The sequence below is a fragment of the Vulpes vulpes genome, chromosome 5, assembly GCF_048418805.1.
Source record: "Vulpes vulpes isolate BD-2025 chromosome 5, VulVul3, whole genome shotgun sequence".
Taxonomy (NCBI): Eukaryota; Metazoa; Chordata; class Mammalia; order Carnivora; family Canidae; genus Vulpes; species Vulpes vulpes.
This window is the reverse complement of record NC_132784.1, coordinates 64873930-64894309: the sequence shown is the minus strand read 5'-3', so window position 1 is coordinate 64894309 and position 20380 is coordinate 64873930. Positions and strand designations below refer to the sequence as shown.

Below are 20380 nucleotides of genomic sequence, written 5' to 3'. Positions count from 1 at the left end.
CTTGCTAAGCTTGGGGGGCTGGAGCCCTCTGGGCAGCACCTTGGGGATTTGTCCCAGGTTTGTCTATTCCATGGTCTGGAACTGGAAAGAGTGACCCACACTGGCACCCAGCTCTGCCCATGCTTCTACTGCTGCAGGCTTCTGTGGGCAGCAGCCGCCCTCACATCATGCCCCAGGGCAGGGCCCTCCATGGTTCAGGGGAGTCGAAGCCTAGGCTCCTCCCCTCCCCTACACACTTCCTAGCAGCCAGGCCCTCTGGGTCCTCCATGTTCAGTGGGGCAGGACTCAGGAGGGCCCAGCGCAGAGGGTTCTCAGGGAGGACTCAGAACGGAGGTGTGAGAGCATCATCTGTCCAGGGTCCTCTGGGCATCCTTGGCTTCTCTTAGTTCACCACCCTGCCCCTACCTGGCCTGTCCCAGATCCTGCCACTCCCCTCCCCTCTTCCTTCCTTCCTACCTACAGTAGCCCCCCAGAGGTCTCCCTAGGCTATTTTTGTCCTCAAGACCCCGTCTTTACCCTCTCTCCCACAACAGCCAGCCTGCTGTTCCTCTCACACCCCAAGCTCTCTCCCACCTTGACTGGCCTCTTCTGTTCCCCAGCTGAAATGTCTCTCTTCACTCCTCCAAAAGCCTTCCCAGGGAGTCCCCCCTGCCCCAGAACTTCAGGCATATGTAACTGTGAACTTGTCACATCTCCTTGCTAACAGTTTTCTTGTGGCAACACCAGGAGGGAAGGGACCTGTGTCTGTCCTCTTCTTAGTGTCTTCAGGATCGAAGTGAGTGCTGAGTAGGTGAATGCAGTGTGTGTGACAGAGGAGTGAGCTCCTCCTTGAATAAGCCACCACAGTGTGATTTTTGAGCCAGTCGCTATCTCTTGGGGCCTCCTCCTGCTGCACCCCACCCGTATCTCCACAGCTGCAGGGAATTGAGCAAACAACGCCTTGCCCCCAGAAACCGGGCAGAGGGACCCAGATGCCCTCCAAGCTCATTCACACTCTCCCTTGCTGCGTCCTAGGCATTGCTCTGTCTTCAGCCACCCACGTAGCACCTCCTCCCTACCCCACCCTGCCCAGCCCTTCTGAGGTAGGTGCCTGTGGTGGCGCCGCCATCAGCTTTCACAGTGGATCCAACCCCCGGTAGCTCACCATGGGGACTCTGAGGCCTTGGGCCCGGTTCCCACTCCTGGTGGCAGCCCACCTGCTGGCCCTGGGCATCGGGGCTGCCGTGCTTCAGGCCCTGGAGGGGCCTCCAGCGCTCCAGCTCCAGGCCAAGCTCAGGGCAGAGCTGGCTGCTTTCCAGGCGGAGTATGGGGCCTGCCTGCCACCGGGGGCGCTGGAGGAGCTGCTGGGCACTGCCCTGGAAGCCCAGGTACACGGGGTCTCCAGCTTGGGCAATGGCTCAGAGTCCAGGACCTGGGATCTACCCTCAGCCCTGCTCTTCACTGCCAGCATCCTCACTACCACGGGTAAGGCCGCCAGACGGCCCGGCAGGAGGGGTTCCTGGGGGCACTGGAGGTGTAGCCCTTCTGCCAGACCCAAAATGCCAGACAGCCCAGGCCTGACTAGGCCTGATGTCACAGCTGGGGCTTCCCACCCCAACACCCCAACTGGTGCCTCAACTTCAGCTGCCAGGTGGGGTGTGCCCTCCTCAGCCACACCCTCTTGCCTGCCCCCCAGACCCAGGAAAGATGCCCAGACCCATGGCCTGAGGCCAGGTAAGGGACAGATACTGTGGGGCGAATTCTTGAGTGGAGGAAAATGGAGTGGACCCAAGAGTACAGATTCGGACCACCAACTCAGGAGAGTGTGTCCAGGGGAAGGAGGCCCTGATGACATGTTAGCCATGGTGAGAGGGCACAGAGATGAGGGATTCCTGGCAGATGAAGGGATTCCTGGCAGAGGGAACAGTATGTGCAAAGGCCCGGAGAAATAAAGGAATGGGACCCACAGCCCTGGAGGTTTCTCCACCTGCCAAGTGTCTAAGTGTTTTTTGAATTAAAATCTATATTGCCAGATTCTTTTGAACAATCAGGAAACCTACTTGCCCGGAGCCAGAAACCCTGCAAGGGATTCCATATTGTCTGGAGTGGAATAGGCCTGCACTTTGGGCAGAGTGTGTCCTCTCCAGGCCAGCCCAGTCCCCACCACTCCCTCTTGTCTCACAACAGGCTCCTCTAGGCATTTGAATTTACAACCTCTGGACTAGCTGGTCCTGTTTGCCCAGCACACCCTGCTCCCCCACCTCTCCCTAACTTTGCACATGTTTTTCCAGTTTTGAATGCCTTCTCTCAGGCATGCTGGCTCTCTTGCCACCCTTCACATGAAGTGTCTCTACTGATTTTCCTGCCTGTCTCCAAATGGCAGGGCCTGAGCACACTCAGATTCCAGTGCAAGGCCTGGCACACAGGATGTCTCAGTACACCTTTGGGAAGTGATAGACTGGGTATTATTCTTCCTAGGGGATTTGGAAGTATTAAGGGCAGAACTAAGGAATCTGAGAAAACCAAGCTTCCTCTGGGGCAGGACAGCAGTTCTCAAAACTGTCCCAAGCTACAAGAGGCCTAAGGTGACTGCTTCTTTTGATCCTTACATTTTCCAGAAAAGAGTGGCCAAAGACGTTGGTTGGTTGGTTTATTTAAGAGTAGGGGAGGTTGGGGAGGACGACGGTGCCCAGAGAGAAAAGGAGAGAGAATCTTAAGCAGGCTCCAGGCTTTGACCTCATGACCCTGAGATCATGACCTGAGCCAAGATTAAGAGTCAGACACTTAACTGGGAAGAGCAGTTACAGAGGTTAAAAGACTGGTTAAAAGACCCGCAGCAAATGAGGAGCAAAGCCAGCCAGAGCCCAGGTCTGAACAGTTCCCATCATCTCAGCCACCAGAGGGCAGCCTTCTGCCAGCGGCCTTGTTGGGGGAAGGAGGGGAACCACACCTGGCACCCCACGCAAGTGACCTTGCCTACCACCTCTCTCCTTTCCAGGTTATGGCAACATGGCCCCACTATCAGCAGGTGGAAAGGCTTTCTGTGTGGTCTACGCAACCCTCGGGCTGCCAGCCTCCCTAGCACTCCTGGCTGCTCTGCGCTGCTGCCTGCTGCCCCTGCTAAGCCACCCTGGGGCCTGGGTGGCCATCCACTGGCAGCTGGCCCCAGAGAGGGCTGCACTGCTGCATGCAGCTGGATTGGGCCTGCTGGTGGCTGGGACCTTCGTGCTGCTTCCAGCACTGGTGCTGTGGGGGCTGCAGGGTGAGTGCGACCTGCTGGAGGCCATCTACTTCTGCTTCAGCTCACTCAGCACCATCGGCCTGGGGGACCTGTTGCCAGGTGGTAGCCGTGGCCTTCATCCAGTACTTTATCACCTTGGCCAGCTTGCACTTCTTGGTGAGTCCAGCTGCCACAGAGTGTGGGAGAAAGGAGAGGAAGGAAGAGGAGCCTGGACTAAAACTCCCATAAGCCACCAGGAAGGCTGAGCCTCAAGGGTGAAGGAGTACTGCCCTAGGCTGTGGAGTGGGAGTTGTAGTTGGAAGAACCCTGATGGTGGAGTTGAGAGAGTTGTGACTGGCAGTGGGTACTGGTGGGGAGGGGGTCACCTGCCTGGGAGGTGGGCAGGGAGCATCACTGGCACCCCAAGAGCTGCCCTAGCAACCTCTCCTCACCAGGTTACTTGCTCCTTGGGCTCCTGGCCATGCTGCTGACTGTGGAGACCTTCTCAGAGCTGCCACAGGTCCGTGTCATGGTGAAGTTCTTTGGGTCCAGTGGCCTGCTGACTGCTGAAGACCAAGGTGGCATCCTAGGCCAGGATGAACTGGTTCTGAGCACCCTGCCACCCTCAGCAGCAGCCCCAGAACAGGCTGCAACCTGCTGACGGGTGTCAGGTGATGGAGTGGAGCTCCTCTCAAGTGGACAAGCCTGACAACGAAGCCTCCAGAGATGGGAGGGGGAATTGTAAGGACCTCAGGCAATTATGTGTTTTAAAAAGGGGATGGTGTAAGAACCCCAACTGTTTTTTGTCTCTTCCTTCAAAACGGCACCCCCTAGAGCAATCAACGACCCAAACCCCATCATCCTTAACCACCTACCCCCAGTCCTTTGAAGGTGAAAGCCGGGCAGGGCCCTCCTCCGCATCTGGGAACCTCAAAGCCAGAGCAGGCCCCACTTGGGATCCCAGATAACCTTATCGGCCTCTGCCCCACCCCCTTCCGTCTATTGAAAGCCCTCTCATGAGAAAGGCCATTGTGGTGTAGCTTCGTCCAACTTTATTGCTCACGAAGATCAAGAATGGGGGAAGGAGGGGGGCGCACGGTCCAGCGGCCATCCCTGCTCCCCAGCCCGCAGGCCCAGGGCCCTCGGCCTGGGGGGCGGTGTCGTACTTCGGGACACTCCTGGGACCCCTGGGACCCCCTGGGACACCCCCCCCCCCGCCCCCGCCACCGGCGAACACACGCACACACTCACACGAACAAATAAATACGGCCCCGGACTGCACGGCCGTCCAGCCGCTCCCATGGGTCGGGCTCGGGGCCGCCCTGCTGCCCTGCTCCCCGCCCTGTGGGCGACGGCGGCCCCAGGAGTGGAGCACGCTGCGACCACGTGCGGTCCTCCAGGCGCCAGCCCCGGGGCGGCGACCCCGTGCTGCGGCGAGAAGGGCTGCGGTGCGAGCCGGAGGCCTCAGCTCAGCGAACAGCGCTCGCGCCGGCTCAGCTGGCGGCTCAGCTTGCGGCGCCGCTGCTCCAGGCCGCGTTCCAGGCGCTCATCCTCCTCCAGGGCGCTGCGAGGGAACCCCATCGGGTCAGAGCTGGGCGCTGGCCCCCTCCGCCCCCTGCCGCCGGGCCGAGCAACCCCCGGGAGTGCGCCCCAGGCCCTCCCCGCCTCCCCGCGCGGCCCCTACCCACTCACATCCGCTCCTTGTGGTCCAGGTCCCGGACCAGCTCGTCGCGCTGGTTCACCAGCGACACCAGCTCCTCCAGGAGCAGCTGCTCTCGGTGCTGCTGCGCCGCGGTTTTCAGCCAGTCTGGGAGCGGTGGGGGCTAAGAGTCAGGAGGCGCCGGCCCCTGCTGGGTCCTGCTCTCGGGCCCCCTCCGGCGCCATCTCCCAGGTCCCATGTCCCACCTTCGATAGCCAGCATGGCCCGTAGCTCCCGGCTCAGCAACTCAAACCTCCGCTCCAGGTCCTGCTCCTCGATGCTGGGGTAGGGGTAGGGGGTGGGAGTAGGGGTGGGTCAGGTAGGGGGAATGGGAGGGGGAGGGGTCTCAGGGCTCTCACTACTCGCTGGCCCCCATCCCACTCCATGACCCAGCTGAGGGGAGGCCTGGGCTGAGAGCAGCGCTATACCCCGTCCCTGCTCCAAATCATCTTCCTTCCAACTCTTCTCCAAATGCTGAATGTTTATATTGTCTCCTCCCATCCTCACTGCTCTTTTTTTTTTTTTTCAATTAAGAAACAATCTTGCAGGATTGTTTGGATGAACATTATTCACAAACAGCAAGTATTAGACAAAATTATTCTGAAAATTGATCCAAAATGCAAAAGGGAAGAAAAACCACCTTCATCATGCCGGACTATAAAAAGAAGAATCACGTTTGATCCCACTTGGGAAACCAGCTCAGATCTCCCTGGGCCTCAGTTTTCCTTATTGTAAAAGAACAAGGTCAAACTGGGGCACTAAGCCCTGACCTGCCTGTACTATGTTTTTATCTTGGGTTTTGGATTCATAAAACAGTTCCAATTTAAGAGGTATGTAACTTATACAGGACTTTTGAGAGGAAAAAATAAGATGACTGAACAATTTTTCAAAAGAATCTTTGAAGAAAGAAGAAAGCTGTGAATATTTGTAACCAATGTAGCCAAGATTCCCTATTCTGCAGACCCTGGGTTAGGGGTGGTTGACGCCTGCCCCGGGGGGGCCTGCCTGCACTCACAGCAGCTGCAGCTGGTCCTGCCTTCTGATGAGAGCATTCTTCTTGTTGACCAGTGTGAACCACTCCTGGATCAACATCTCCTCCTGCAGCTTGTCAGCACCTGAACCAGGCCAAGAGTGTCACCAGGCCTGCCACCAACCCAGGTGGCAGGGTAAGGTGGCTGGAGAGTGGGGAAGGGGCTTGCTTCATTATGGCATCCCAGAAGCCAGTGTGCCTCCGGCAAGCTGCTTCCCTTACCCAGCTGTAAATGGGGACAGTGACCCCAGCTTTGCCCTCTCCCAGCTCCTCCCCAGAACAGGAAGTGCTGCAGGGCTAGGCAGATCTGGTACATTGTGCTGGGGAGTGGACTCCAGGCACCTGCCCCACCTGACTCCATAAGTCTCCTCAGTTGTGTCTCCACCTCGGCTGCCCGCCCATCAATCTGTCTCTGCTCCTGTTCCAGGGCCTGCAGCTCTGCACACACATACTGACTTGTGTCCTGGAACCGTTGCTGCAAGAAATGGGGGCAAAGGACAGGGTGGACTCAGCCCAAGCTCTGCCTAGGAAATGCCACCCACCAGCTCCACCCACCTCAGCCATCCTTACCAGCCCAGCCTCTTCCCCTGGACTTGGGGGTGGCTCCTCTGATGGGAGACTCTTACCTGCAGACAGAGACCAAGCTAAGGCACCTCCAACTGACACCTGCCCTCAGGGTATCCCCAGTTCAGGATCAGCCAGAGCTGAGCTCGGTCACTACTCCAAAACTACTCACCGGGGGACTGCTGTGGGGCTGCAGTCGTGGGTGGGCCAGGGGCAGAGCTGGGGTCAGGGCTCAGGCCTTCCTGTGGAGAAAGAGGCCAGTGAGGCTTGTGGGGGTATCCCAACAGCCCCACCCTGGGGCCAGCCAGAGGCTCAGTGCACACACAGGGCAGGAGGGGCCCTCATCTCCAGGCCCTGGCCACCCCAGCTGCTTCTCCAGTCCTGCAGGCACAGAACTCCACCCCCACCTCCTTTAGGAAAAATGCCTCCTCAAGCAAAGGCCATGGCCTTCACCCTCCCTGGCTCTGTGGTCCTGGGCCAGTCCACTCCCACTCTTGGAGCCTCACAGTCCTCATTCCCTGGGCTGGGCTGATAATCCTGGCTTTATAGGGATTTTGTGAGAGTCATCAGTGAAAGGCTGAGAAGGGCCTGACTGGGGCCTCTCCTTCCCCGTCTCACCCCTTCCTCCATGGATCTCCCTCAGGTCACCTCCGACTCCCATGACCTAGCTCTTGCATCTCCAGCATGGTCAGGGGACCACACAGTGACAGTGAGCTGACCTGACTCACCTCATCTCCAGACCTAGGCTGTCCTGAATCACCACCTCCATATCCTGTCCTAAAGGGGGCACCCTCCCACCTTATCAATTCCCATGCTAGGGACCGTAGTGCTCTTCCTAGAACACTCAGAACAGGACAGGTTGGCTGGACCTACCACTTTTAGCCTGGAAAGGCAGGGCTGGCCCCTACTGTGCGTTCCCTACTGCCCCCTGCCCCGGCAACTTGCTGGGAGAGTCAGCGCTAGGGAATTAGATCTGAAGACAGCCTAGCCCCTTTGATGGCTCCTGCTCTGGCCACCCTTCTAGGTCACAGGGTGGGAAGAAGAGGTGGAACCACTCTACTGTCCACTCCACCCCACACTTCTCTGTGAGCCATCGCTGGGCAGATCCCACTCAGGTGCCATCTTCTCTGGCCTGGGCCAGTAGCAGCCTCCTCACCAGCCACTGCCCAGGCCCTGCCTGCTGACGCTCCCCTCAAGCCATAACGGAGGGATCTGCCTAAAACCTTCACCCGATGGGGTTCCTCTGCCCTGAGCCCTCTCAGGCCCCAGTCTTGTTGCCAAGGCCTGGGGCCAGCTCCAGCCTCAGCTCCTAGTAGCCCACACAGCACCCAGACTCCACCTAGCCATAGCAACGGCCTTGGGCTTTCACTTCCCCAAACAGTTTCCTCAGCCTGGGCTGGCCTCTAGCAGGGGCTGCCTCACTTCAGCAACCTCCATGACCCAGCTCAGCTCAGCCTCTTCAAGCACCCTTCAGGTTCCCACTTGGGTTTCTGTATCCCTTCCTGACCTTCACGCCTCCCAAGGCTGTGATCCCCAGGCCGCACGATGCTCCCCTCACAGCTTCCCTGGCCTTCCTCAGCACAGCTCCTACCCTAGTCAGGGCCGCTGGTGAGGTGACCCACGTCTCCCTGCCCAGAGGTCACCTCTGCAGGCAGGGTGGGGCCCAGAGCTGGCATTCAGGGCCGCTGATGAGAGCTTATTGACAACAGTTATGCATTGGACCCCGTGCATGTACATTCACTCCTTCAGTTCCCCCAACAACCCTGTGAGTCATGGTGATCACCATCCCGAATTCACAGATGAGGAAACTGGAGGTCAGAGGTGAGGCTCATACAGAACCCGGCCTTGGACCCATGGCTGTCTAATCCAAAGATTTGCTCCCAAGCTTGGCCACCAACGTACTGTTTGCCTCTGGGCCAATCACACCCACAAGGCTTCCATTTGTGTCTTTGTATGTGAGAGAAATCCCAGACTCATGTAACCTGGGGGCTGCAGGGCTCCTGAAAGGCATCTGGGGGAGAACACAGTGCCCCTTTTTTGACAGCACCCTGAGCTGGTGTCTCAAGGCCACTCCATAAGAACTTTCATGTGTTTGGCTCTCATCCTCAGGGAAAGAGCACAGAGAGGTTAAATGGCTTGCTCGGGGTCACACAGCGGGTCAATAGCACAGGACCAAGTAGAGAGCACCATTTAAGAGTTCTGTGTTCACAGGTGTTCTCAACTTCCTTTGCCTCTGTCTTCACCTCCCTAAGTCTCAATGTTCCCACCTGCAAAATGGGGTAATGGTTCCTCCCTGGAAGGGGCATTGCGTGGAGTCACTTAAGAGCTGACGAGGGGTCATGGAGCTGAGCCAGGCACAGAGAAGCAGGCACTCCACCCACAGAGCAGGCAGGGGCAGGGGAGTGAAGGAGAAACCCCAACCTCAGCAACAACAGAGCTTACTCACACTGGCCCTGATGGGAATTCATTCCAATGCTTCCTCATGTCTGACCCCAATTCCCCTTTTTCTGCACCTTCATGTGTGGCCCCTCCTCCAGGAAGTCTTACTGGGCTGCAAGAGAGGCACCCTGCCCTGCTCACAGTGTTGTGTCAGCCCTATCCCAGCTTCTGGGTGCCCGACTTTGTCCCATCCAGGATTCTGGGAATTGCCAAGGGCGCAGCAGGGCCTGACCTCCTCCCACTGCAGGCATAGGGCATGGGGGATGGGACTGGCCAACATGGAGGAGTCCCAGAGGAGTCCCGGGGTGCCTGGGTGGGTCAGTCAGTTGATCTTGGTTTCCGCTCAAGTGCTGGTCTCGAGGTCATGGGATTGAGTCCTTCAGCGGGCTCAGCACTCAGCTGGGAGTCTGCGTGAGATCCTCTCTCCTTCTGTCCCTCCTCCCACTTCTCTCAAATAAATAAATCTTTACGCGGGGGGTGGGGGGGGGGTGGGGGGGGAAGGAGTCCTCCCCAGGCCTGTGGGTCAAAAACCTCCTGTGGGACAAGGGCTAGAGAGTGGCCTGGCTTGGAAGGACCAGATGCTGGGACTTGGGCAGAGAAGGGTGTAGGATGGAGCCTCCCCTCTTAAGATTTGCTGAGCCACTGACACACATCAACAAGGCTGCGGTCATGGCCACAGCCATGGACGGCTGTGTCCCCCTGACCCCAGCCTATCACATCTCCTATGGGTGCCCCAGGTAGCCCTCCCTGTCTCCCATTCACAATGCAGTGCCTCTGACTCTGTTCTCAATGCTTCAGTTCTACAAGCCAGCCTCACCACCACTGCCGCCTCCTGACATTCTGGGAGGGGAGTGGCAGGCAGACCCCGAAACGAAACCTGAGCCTTCCTGCTAACACACTTTTACTTCAGCAGGTCCCCCCACATGAGAACTACCCCCTCCCAGTTTTCACCTGGGAGAGCTTGCCCACCTTATCAGCCTCGCTCACATGGTGGCTGCTTCCAGAAAGACCTTCCCCATTTATTCTCGCTTTTTTAAAGGTTTTATTTACTTATTCATGAGAGACACACACAGAGAGAAAGGCACAGACACAGGCAGAGGCAGAGGGAGAAGCAGGCTCCATGCAGGGAGCCCGACACAGGACTTGATCCCAGGTCTCCAGGATCACACCCCGGGTTGAAGGCGGTGCCAAACCACTGAGCCACCCAGGCTGCCCAATTCTCACCTTTCTTTAGCACTCAGGGGTCATCCCTGGGCAGCTGAAGGCTTGGAGTGGCCTGACAGAGCTTCCCCTGTTGTCCCAGGCAGGACGGGTGCAGTGAGTGGAAGGAGCCCCAGCTGGGAGGCTACTTCAGTGGCTCTGAGTCCTTGAGCAAATCCGTACCTTCTCTGGGACCATCTCCCCTTCAGTGCAGTGATCATGTGACACCCAGGGAGACCCTGACCTGGGACCTGCAGGGGCTGGGGTGAGGGACATGGGCACCCGGCAGGGTCTACCATCCCCAACCTCCCATTATTAGAGAAGAATGGGTTTCCAGGATCTGGAGTTAAGGATCCAAGTCAGAGATACTTGGGGTTGGGAGGCCTTGGATGGTCCCCTGGAGCATAGAAGCTCTGTCCCAGCTTACAGAACAAATAGTGGCTGCTGGTCGACCCCTGCAGGGAAAGAAACACCCCAACCCACTTTACAGTCTTTAAAGAGCAGTGCACTGAGTGCTGAAAACCTAGAGCCTTCTAGGAACTACCCACTACCATGATTCTACTCTACCTGGATGTCAAGCATTAAAAACCATCAGCATATATGGGCAGCCTGGGTGGCTCAGCGGTTTGGCGCCGCCTTCATACTGGAGACCCGCATGGAGCCTGCTTCTCCCTCTGCCTGTGTCTCTGCCTCTCTCTGTGTGTCTCTCATGAATGAATATATAAAATCTTAAAAGAAAAAAAAAAAACATCAGCATATATCCCAAGGTTGGCAGCAAAGGTGGAGACCCTGGCCCAGGCCGCTGCTCTGTCCCCCAGGGGGCCTCGGCTTGCATGTGTCCCCAGAGCAGGAGCTCACTACCTTGCCAGGGTACTCTTCCGTGGCACCATGGTCCCTCCACTCAGAAAGCACTCGGCGGGGTCCAGCTGAGCCCTGCTGCCCGGAAGCGGCCACCCCTGGGCCAGCTCGGCCCTTGGGGCCCCTCCGCGCCGGTGCTTCTCTGCCCAGCTCCCCCTATGCCACAGGAGGGCACTCACTGCAGCCGGGGCTCCAGTCGCTCCGCTGGCTCCAGCCGCTCCCGAGTCCGGCTCGTCCGCCGAGAAAGAGTTGCTGTTCCGCAGCCGCGAGCGCCTCTTCCTGAGGAGGTCGGCGTCCCGCACGTGGGAGAAGGAGCCGTGCGCGCGGGGCGGGGGCACGGGCCCGGCCTCCCCGTTGACCGACGGCCGCCGCTGCCTCACGCCGCCCCCCGCGCCCGGGGCCCCCGACCCGTTCACCAGCCCTTCGGCCGGGGGCGCGGATGGCCGGGCTCCGGGGCCGTCGCCAGGGGCCTCCGCGGAGCGCGCTTCCAGGGCGGGCTCGGCGCCGCCGTCCTTGGAGGTCGCCTCGGGAGCCGCGCGGTCAGGGCGGTCCTCGAGCTCCTTGGGCTCCGCCGGCGCCTCGGTCCGGTGCTCCCGCAGCCGCTGCGCCAGGCCCCCGGTGTCCAGGCTGTCGGGCGGGCTGGGCCGGGCGCTGGCCACACAGTACGTGCCAGCGCCGCCGCCGCCCTCCAGCTGCACCAGCTGCAACTCCTGCCCCGTGCAGAAGGCGCGGATCTGGCACAGGTACGTCATGACGATGAGCTTGTCGGGCACCGACAGCAGCACCATGTCCGCCGGCTCCAGCAGCCGCGACACGCCCAGGGCCGCGAAGCCATCGAAGGCCTAGGGAGCGCGGCGATAAGCGGCGGCGGGCGTTACCCAGGGACGCCGCGGCCCCCGCCCCGCCCTCGGCCGCCGGCGTTGTCCGACTCTCAGGCGGGGGTTTGCCTAGCGAGCCTTCACCCTTCTGTTGGGGGAGATCCAGCAACAGGGCCCGCCCTCCCGTCACCCAGCAACTGCACACCAAAGGGTGGTTTTGGAAAAACCATCTGGTGGAAATATGCTTTAAAACAAAACTAACTAAACTAAGGAAAACGAACAATTTAAAGACCAAGAGAGTAAAAAGTGGCAGAACTTCTAAAGTCCGCTCTGGGGGCCCTGCAGCCCATAGATTCCTCTCCCAAAGACCGGCCGACTCTAAATCTGGGATCTAGGGCCTAGCTCAGGAACCTTTCACTCCAGGCCTTGGTCCTGTCCCATCTCACCTGCTTGTTGTTCTGTTTGATGTTGAGCGGATCCAGGGAGGCGTAGTCACTGCAGGGAGAGGGCTGGTCGGAGGCTGGAATCACACTGCCCTCCCAGGAGACTCCCTCCTTCATTCCCACCCCCTCTGGCAGCTCACATCTTGTCTGGGTGGAATCGGTGCAGGATGGCACAGAATGCCAAGCCGTTGCGCCAAGACGTAGTAAAGTTGGTGACTCGGACACCACGGTAACCAGCGGTGACTTCCTGGCACCACTCCAGCAGGGATTGACTGGAGCTGACCTGGGCAGGTGGTGCCTAGAGACACAAGGATGCACTCAGGGAATGTGAACATAGGACTGTGCCCTCTGCCCCTTGGACACAAAACAGCTCCAGCTCTGGGTTTACAGGGGTCACCAGAGACCACTGGCCAGAGCCCTGGGACCAGGCAAAGGGTTTCCAGCTATGTGGTTATCTACCAAGGTCACCTAAAAGGCCAGTGGCCCCCAAGCAAGATCAGAGGTAACCAGCAGCCACACTTCAAAGTCAGCCCAGAAAATCAGCTTAGGGGTGTCTGGCTCCATGCAGCCCAGGGAAGACAAGATGGGGGAGCCAGGGCATCCTGAGAGAGGAGAGGGTGAGGGGGGCTCCTTGTAGCTGAGCCCTGGTCCTACCACACCCCAGTTGACCAGGTGGGTCCATGCAGAGCCGCCGTTAGCTCAGCCCCAGGTTAGCGGGAAGCAGCAGACTGGGCCCTCGGCGGCCCCCATCCCTACCTGGCTGCCCAGCAGCCTCCCGTCCTCTTCAGGCTCCTCTGGGGAAGAGGCCCCTGAGGGCTTGCGCACCCCAGCCCCCGCCCTACTGGCCACCTGTGCCTCAGTCAGGCTGGCCTCTGGGAGGTTTAACTCAGCGTCTTTTCCCTTCTCAGTTCCTGAGACCCCAGTTTCTGCATCCTGGGGCTCCAAAATACTTAATTCGTTCTCTGGAGGCCCTAAGCCCTCCATCTCTGCTTCCTGGGCCCCCAAAACCCCAGATCTGGCCTCTGAAACCCCCCAAGCCCCAGCTTCCACCTCCTGGACCCTCAAAACTGTAGTCTCTGCCTCTGACTCTACCCCCTGGGGCACTACAACTCCATGCTTAGTGATGGAGTCCTGTAGAGCCTCATATTTGAGGGTCTCCCAGAGCCCAGGCTCTGCCTCCTGGGCCTCCAAAGTCTCTGCCTTCACTTTCGCAGTCACTAAAACTCTAGTTTCTGTCTGTTGAGTCCACAGTCCCTCCATCTCTGCCATTCCAACCTCTGGTCTCAAAACCCTTGAATCAGCCACCTCTGTCTCCTGGGCTCCTGCTACTTCATTCTCTATCCTTGGGACCCCTGCACCCCCAGCTGCTACCTCCTGGGTCCCCAGTATCTCAGCTGCTGCTGTCCTGGTCTCAAACCATGGGACCCCTGAACCGCCTATCTCTGCTTCCTGGGTCCCTGCCATCTTGTATTTTATCCCTGAGCCCCCTACTTTTGTCTCTTGGGTCCCCAATATCTCAGCCTCTGCCCTCCTAGCCTCGATCTCTGGCATGCTGGCACCTCCCACCTCTGCCTCCTGAGCCCCCCATATTTCAGATTCTGCTGCCTCAGCCTCTGTCCCCAGCATCCCTGAACCACCAGCTGTCTCCTGGGTCCCCAGTATCTCGGTCTCTGCCATCCTAGTCATTGTCCCCAGAAATCCTGAATCCCCAGCCTCTGTTTTCTGGGTCCCCAGTTCCTCAGACTCTGCCATTCCAGCAGCCTCTGACTCCAGGACCCTCAACCCCATGTTCTCCGTCTCCTGGGCCTCCAGGGCCTCAGCCTTTGCTGTCCCAGCCTCTATCTCCGGGAATCCTGATCCCCCCACTTCTGTCTCCTGGGTCCCCAGTACCTCTGACTCTGCCACCCCAGTCTCTGTTCCCAGGATTCTTGAATCCCCAGCCTCTACCTCCCAGAACTCCAGATCCCTAGACATCACCCCTTGGTCAGCTGCTGGTGGGGCCCCCTTGTACCTGCTCACCTGGGGCCTGACACCCGCTGCTCCAACAGAGGGACCCTGCTCTGGGCCTGTCCCCCCAATACCAGGGATTCTGCCTCTCACCTCTGTACCCTCTCTCTCGTGTCCTGCAGCAGCCCTGTCACCTTTGAGGTCACCAAGATGCCTGGTGTGCCCTACAGGCTCTGCTGCAGGTGTGCTCAGGATTGTAGGAGCCTCATTCCCGGTCCTGACCCCTGTCCTCCCTTGAGAGCCCCTTGGTGGAGCCTCGGGAGTCTCCCTGAATCTTGTCTCAGACATCACTCCTATAGCCTCTGGTCCCTTAGTGTCTACATGTCTCACCTTTGACCTCTGCTCAGCATCCACTTGACTCACTTCTAAACTCTCTTCAGCCTTCCCAGCTCTGATGTCTAATCTCTTAGTGTTCACCTCTGTGACTTCTGACTCATGCTCTGTGTCCACCCCTCTAGCCCCTGGCCTGTCCCCAGGGCTCCCCTCCTCAACCTTGTTTTTCTGCCCTACCAGAGAGTCTCTGGAGCCTTCATCCTCAATGCCTGGGCCCAGCTTGGCTCCCTGAGCCTCTGTCCCTTCCTGAGGGCTTTCCTGGACTTGGATCTCCCCAGAAGAACCCACTCCTGCTAGGGGGGCCCCCGAGGCTTTGGAAGCCTCATCTTTCCCTTGGGGGCCTGGGGGCCAGGGGGCATCAGAGCCTTTCCGGAACCGAGGGGCTGGAGTAGGGGCCACATCCTGGCATGGCTGTCTTGAGGACCTGAGGAGAGAGAAGGAGAAAGCATTGGGGAACCCACTTGGCTCCCCACTGTCAGCCCCATCCCCACCCTTCAGGTTGCTAGGGCACTGGAAAGGCAGGTTGGTAGGGGGAATGCAGCTTTCTAACAGTAGAGCAGGGGATGGAGGTGGGGCTCATTCCAAAGCTCACCTCTCCTCTGGTGGGGTTCCCAGGGGCCTTGGGGCCTTGAGCCCCACCTGGCCCCCTGCTACAGTAGCTGGTTCTGGCCCCTGGCCCCGGGAGGCCCTGGCTGGGGGCGCAGGGGCACTCACAGGGGTGGGGCTGGTATCCTCCGCACTAGAAGGGCTGGCAGCTGGGGAGGAAGGAAGGGAGGGGCGCTGAGGCCTGGGCCCCAGACTGGAGGTCCATTCCCTCCCCAACCCCAACCCCAGCCTGGGCCTCACCTGCCTGCCGGGACTGTACCCGGCCCTCCTCGTCCTCCTCACAAAGTGTCTTCAGCTCCCGAGAGGGGTCTGGGGTGGGGATGGGGGGGCAGGTCAGCCCAGGGGAGGACCCCACAGGTCTGACGGCTTCCCCCCAACCAGAGTTTTGGGCCTACCTGGGAAACGCCCCAGCCTCAGGGCACTGCCCCGACCTGCGAGAAGAGACAGGCCCTCGGATGCAGACAGAAAGAGAGAGAGAGAGAGAGAGAGAGAGAGAGAGAGAACCACAAGGATAGACAGAAACAAAGCCTTAACAAGCAAAAGGGAGGGATGAGAAAGCTAGTGGCTGAGTACCAGGGTGGGAGGCGAGGCCTGGAAAGAATAGACTGCATCTCCCCACTGTGCTTTTGGCCCAGCCAGTTCAGGGCAGGTACTGACCCAGTCAGGCACCCACTCAGGGCTGAAGACAGGGCCTGTGGGACTCAGCTAAGGACCCAGGCCGCCATGGGACTAGGAGCCAAGTTTGAATAGTCAGAGCTGCTGGGCAGGTTGGGACTGCCTGGGCAGGTGAGCCCCCCGACTGGGCATGCGCAAGCACCACCCCGTCCCCCACACTGCACAGCCAGCAGCTCCTGGCCTGGCTTATCCCCAGCACTCCCTAGGTCCTGGTGATCTCATCCATGGCAGGCTGTGAGCCCACCTGGCTGGGGGACATGAGACCGTGTCTCAGGGGCCCCTGGGCCATTAGCTTCCTCCTCGTCACTCTCAGCAAAGTCATCCAGGTTGCCCACATCGCTAGGCTTCACGCTCATGAGGCTCGCAAGACTCTGCATGTCATCGTCCCTGGGGGGTCAGAGGTCAGGGGTGAGGGCTGAGGTCAGAGGTTCCAGATTCAGGCCAAGGAAGGAGGATGGGCACTCACGTGGCACGGCCCTCCCGCAGCAGTACCCCCGAGAGAGTGAGGCTCAGCTCAGCTTGTACCACCTTCACGGACTTGGGCTTTAGCCGCAGCCGCAGGGGTGCTCGGGCAGGCACGGGCCCCGCGTAGTGGGCCAGGTCCACCTCAGCAGTGGCCAGCACCTTCCGTTGTCCCTTAGATTCCTGTGAGCCAGGAAAAGAGGTGGGCGGGGAAGGATAGTCAGTGCTGCCCCAGAGTCCCCAAGAGCCCAGGTCCCAGCCTGCCTGGCCACTCACATTCTCGATAACAAATGTCCACTCCTTGGCCTCGTACTGGTCCACGTGAGGGTCCTAGGAAACGAGGGCACCAGTGAGTACAAGGGCTCTGGGGTGAGAGCAGTGTGGGGAGAAGGGCCAGCTGTCTCTCACTGTGTGCGGCAAGTATGTGTGCATGCCACCCCCTCCAAGGAGACCTCTTGGGCCATCCCTACTCCATCTTGGTTCTCCATCTCACCCCTCTGTTCTATCCTATTTGGATGGATAACCCAATGGGGACCCCCCGGGGCTGCCTGGGTTGTAATCGTCCCCCCACCCCCGCATTCCCACCTATGCAGAAGGGCTAGAGACTCACCCTGTAGAGGGTCACAGAGATGTCCACATTCTCTGGCACCATCCACACCACGGTGCCCCGGTATGGGTTCTGGATGCCTGGCTGCCAGCTGTGGGCCTGCAGGGAGTGGTGGAAGGCCTCCCCTGACTCTTAACTCTCCCCTCACCACCTGCCCTTAGCTCCAGACTTGATCTCATCTTTCTCTCCCTTCTATGGATTCTAATCCAAACCTGAACCTGACTCTACTCCCCTATCAGTTCTCATGTACCCACTTTCCCCACACCCTCTGTTAGCCTCACCCACAACCCACAACCTGGACCCCTTTCCAGTTGACAACCTCCCCCACCTTGGAGCAGATGCGTCGATTCCGCCGGGTCCACACCACCACCAGTTTATCCGGTTGCCTGGGAGTTGGGAGAGGGGGTCTTCTCAGTCAGGCCCACCCACCCAGCCTCTCCATATCCTCCAGGGTCTTCCTTCTGCCCACATCCCCCTCCCCCAGGAGAGGGCCCCCCGCACAGCCCCTTATCTGGAGCCACCAGGAGCAGGGTGGGGCTGCGGAGGCAGGGTGGGGCCCAGGGCAGAAGGGCAAAGGCTCCAGTGGGTCGGCAGGGATTACGAAGACTGACAATGAGAGACACAGAGACATAGAGAGAGACCAGCACACACAGAGAGAACCACATGCACACAGCAAGGACCCTCCAAGAGACACACTGACTCAGAGAGACAGACATGGAGTAAAACAAACCCATTTGCTCACAAATATTTGGGCAGTGTGGATGTAAACCCGGCCCAGTTTAGAGGCAGAGCAGGGCAAAGGAGAAGCAAGACCCTTCTCAGGCTGAGGACAACAGAGGTTGGGGAAGAGTGCCAATCAAGAAGGGAAATAAGTTAACCAGCTGACTTTAGGGAGACAGGAGAGAGCCACTGGGGTCTCCTTGAGGTTGGGGTGTCTGAGCAGAGGCTCAGAGGGGAGGGATGGGCTGTGTGAGTTGTCTAGAGAAGGAAGGCTCAGGAAGAAGGAATGGAAAGCACAGAGGTCTGAGATGTGGGGAGATTCAGGGTTAGAGTGAGAGTCAGAGGTTGGGAGGTGGTCAGGGAGGCAGAGCATCAGCTTGTCATTAGATCATTAGACAGCCACCCAGGGCCTTCTATGTCCAGCCCTCTGCTGAGCCCAGGGGCCCTGAGAGTCAGCCATGCTCCCCATCTCTCAAGCCCCAAGCCCGGGACTCTAGCTTTGCAGGGCCCCTGATTCCCACAGGGGGCATCAAGGAAGACTTCCAGAGGGTGACCTCCAAGCTGAACTGCATATGCCAGGGCAGACTCAGAGGAGAGGCAGAGATGTGAAGAGAGCAAAGAGTTGCCTGAGCAGGCCCGGCCCCACAGAGCTAATGTGTGGCTGGGCCTGGCAGGGAGAAGGCTGTTTTGGGTTAGAAGGTCCAGCTCCTGCTCAGGAGGGTGGAGATGGTTGAGGGGACCATGAAGCCGAGGACAATGCAGGAGCCCTTCTTGCCTGCACCCAGCCCCATGCCAGGACACTTAGGTACACCCACCCCCCTGCCCCTCTGCAGGCTGAGCCAGGATAATGGGCTCTGCTGTCAACCCCTGAGAATGCTGAGGCCCAGAGAAGTTGGGAGCCAGGGAAGGTCACAAAGCCGAGCCCAGAGCTCTCTGGCCTATAGCCAAGCTCCCCTCCCGAACCCTAAATTGCAGACAATGCAAACTGCAAACTTCCCAGAAAGGGGAAGCAGACAGGGGGTGCCTAGAGAGGGCGGGGCCTGGCTAGGCAGCCTGACTCAGGCTGGGCACGTCTTCCTGGGGAGCCAAGACCTGGGCATGGGCAGCTTCCTAGCATGGGCTCCTGGCTAGGAAGCCCAGGAAGCCCTGCCCACCCCCGTGACTCAGATGCATTGATACTGCCCGCACCCCAGGCCTGCTCTCTGGGACCAAGCCCAGCGTCCCCTTGGCCTCACCCAGGATGCTGGGGCAGAAGGCAGAAGCCAGAGACCAGAGTTGAAGTCCTAGCTCTGTGCTGTGCTACTTTAGCCAGCTCTTATCTTCTCTGGGCCGCACCAAATGGAGTGAATGGCCTTCTGGCTGGCCCAGTGAAAACCAGGGACATGGCTGCTGCCCAAGGGACCCTAGTCTCCTGCTTACTACCCTCCCTTTGGACCCCATGATCCCTTCCTGCCCCAGCAGCTCTTCCTCTTGGGAACCTAAATTTAGCCCCGCCTGACGGGTGAGGCCCCCACAGCTGTGCCCTAATCCAGCCAAGGGAAGCCGACACCAGTGAACACGTATATTTAGGGTGTGACGCAGGGGTCCGGGCAGCTGCGGGTGGGAGCATGTGAACAAGATGCCTCTGGGCCCTTAGGCAGTCCAGGCCAGGTCCTGTACTCTTCTCACAAATCTCCCCCCACCAGGCCACCTCACCAGCCCCAAGACCTCTCCTTCCCAACTCACAACCTTCTAGGCCTACAGGCCCCTTTAAGCCATCCCTGCCTCCCTCCTCATCCGTCTTGATGCTCAGTTTCCCCTTTTAAGGACATAGTGGAAACATATCCAGCCTCCCAGCACCCACTCAGCTGAAGTGGGTGTGTGGGTTCCTTTGGCTCAACAAGTGGGTGGGGGAGGCAACATCCTTGTTCTGGGCTGTACGGCAGTCCTTGAAGGTTTCAGCCACAGCCTGGCCACCAAAAGACCTCAAAATTTGCTACCTTTTCTGATGTTACCCTGAACCATCCCTCTAGTCAAAAAAAAAAAAATGAGGCCTCCCTTCCCCCAGTGCTGCATGCAGCTGAGGAAGGTGTGAGCACAGACAGATTCTCAGGCCTGCAAGTTCTGACCTCAACACCCCAAAAGCTACCCACAGCCCCAACTCCGGGGGTCCCACAAGCTGCAAGGGCACTTTTGAGTCTCTGTGTCTGGGACACCAGAGCCCAAGGTGGGGGCGAGGGGCCTAGTTGGCCACTGGGCTGGGGAAAGGTTCTCTCTGGCTCCCAGCAGCGCCATGGGGTCCCAGCCGAGTACCCCAGGCCTCCCAGCCACTCACCATTTCTTGGTGCACTCCACCACCAGCTCGTGGTAACAGGCCACAAACTGGAACTTGGCGGCCCGCTTGCCCACGCGCTGCAGGCGCTTCCACACCGAGGTCATGGCCCCCGCCGCCTTGGCTGCTGGCTCTTCAGACTCGGGGCTTCCGCTGGCCCGCGACCGCTGGCCCGGCCTGGGTCCCCATGGCCTCCCGGGCTGCTATCCGCGCCGCCCGCCCCGTCCGTCGGAGATGTCCGAGGCTCGGACCCGGAGCCGATCTCCCCGCAGCGGCCGCTGGGGCCCGCCGGGGGCTCTGGCTGAGTCGGCGGCCGGGTCGTCCGGGGCGCGTCGGGTCGCGGGGGCGCTGAGCCGCCAGCGCGCCGTTTCCTGGAGCCGCACCCCCCGTCGGGAGGCGGGCGGGGCTC

The 20380-nt window shown here is 59.4% G+C and overlaps 2 protein-coding genes across 13 annotated transcripts; one reads left to right on the top strand and one right to left on the bottom strand.

The window, feature by feature from the left end:
- Window positions 1-1055: 1055 nt before the first annotated feature.
- Window positions 1056-3995, top strand: KCNK7 (potassium two pore domain channel subfamily K member 7). The gene is made up of 3 exons (XM_026004440.2): window positions 1056-1464; window positions 2978-3376; window positions 3655-3995. The coding sequence occupies exons 1-3, from the start codon at window positions 1146-1148 to the stop codon at window positions 3858-3860; spliced, it is 924 nt and encodes a 307-aa protein (XP_025860225.1). The 5' UTR covers window positions 1056-1145; the 3' UTR covers window positions 3861-3995.
- A 416-nt stretch (window positions 3996-4411) lies between these two features.
- EHBP1L1 (EH domain binding protein 1 like 1) lies at window positions 4412-20343 on the bottom strand. Of its 12 annotated transcripts, none has more exons than XM_072758419.1 (20): window positions 19975-20343; window positions 17269-17326; window positions 16944-17039; window positions 16610-16663; window positions 16338-16516; window positions 16116-16258; window positions 15592-15627; window positions 15437-15505; window positions 15183-15345; window positions 13007-15014; window positions 12391-12548; window positions 12254-12302; window positions 11169-11831; window positions 6665-6734; window positions 6499-6554; window positions 6271-6403; window positions 5914-6013; window positions 5105-5178; window positions 4892-5006; window positions 4412-4763 (listed from the first exon to the last, which is right to left on the bottom strand). In XM_072758419.1, the coding sequence occupies exons 1-20, from the start codon at window positions 20076-20078 to the stop codon at window positions 4664-4666; spliced, it is 4428 nt and encodes a 1475-aa protein (XP_072614520.1). In that variant the 5' UTR covers window positions 20079-20343; the 3' UTR covers window positions 4412-4663. The 12 variants fall into 12 exon arrangements, with proteins under 12 accessions (XP_072614520.1, XP_072614521.1, XP_072614525.1 ...); XM_072758420.1 differs by having other exon boundaries at window positions 6280-6403; XM_072758424.1 differs by having other exon boundaries at window positions 14768-15014.
- Window positions 20344-20380: the final 37 nt, after the last annotated feature.

What these genes read in the sequence shown, in the direction of transcription:
- KCNK7 (XM_026004440.2), top strand. Translation starts at nt 1,146, where the DNA reads ATGGGGACTCTGAGGCCTTGGGCCCGGTTCCCACTCCTGGTGGCAGCC. An exon ending in CAGCATCCTCACTACCACGG is followed by an intron (nt 1,465 to 2,977) that starts GTAAGGCCGCCA and finishes TCTCCTTTCCAG; the next exon opens with GTTATGGCAACATGGCCCCA. An exon ending in TGGCCAGCTTGCACTTCTTG is followed by an intron (nt 3,377 to 3,654) that starts GTGAGTCCAGCT and finishes TCTCCTCACCAG; the next exon opens with GTTACTTGCTCCTTGGGCTC.
- EHBP1L1 (XM_072758419.1), bottom strand. Translation starts at nt 20,078, where the DNA reads ATGACCTCGGTGTGGAAGCGCCTGCAGCGCGTGGGCAAGCGGGCCGCC. An exon ending in ATCGACGCATCTGCTCCAAG is followed by an intron (nt 17,040 to 17,268) that starts GTGGGGGAGGTT and finishes CACTCCCTGCAG; the next exon opens with GCCCACAGCTGGCAGCCAGG. An exon ending in GGACATTTGTTATCGAGAAT is followed by an intron (nt 16,517 to 16,609) that starts GTGAGTGGCCAG and finishes CCTGGCTCACAG; the next exon opens with GAATCTAAGGGACAACGGAA.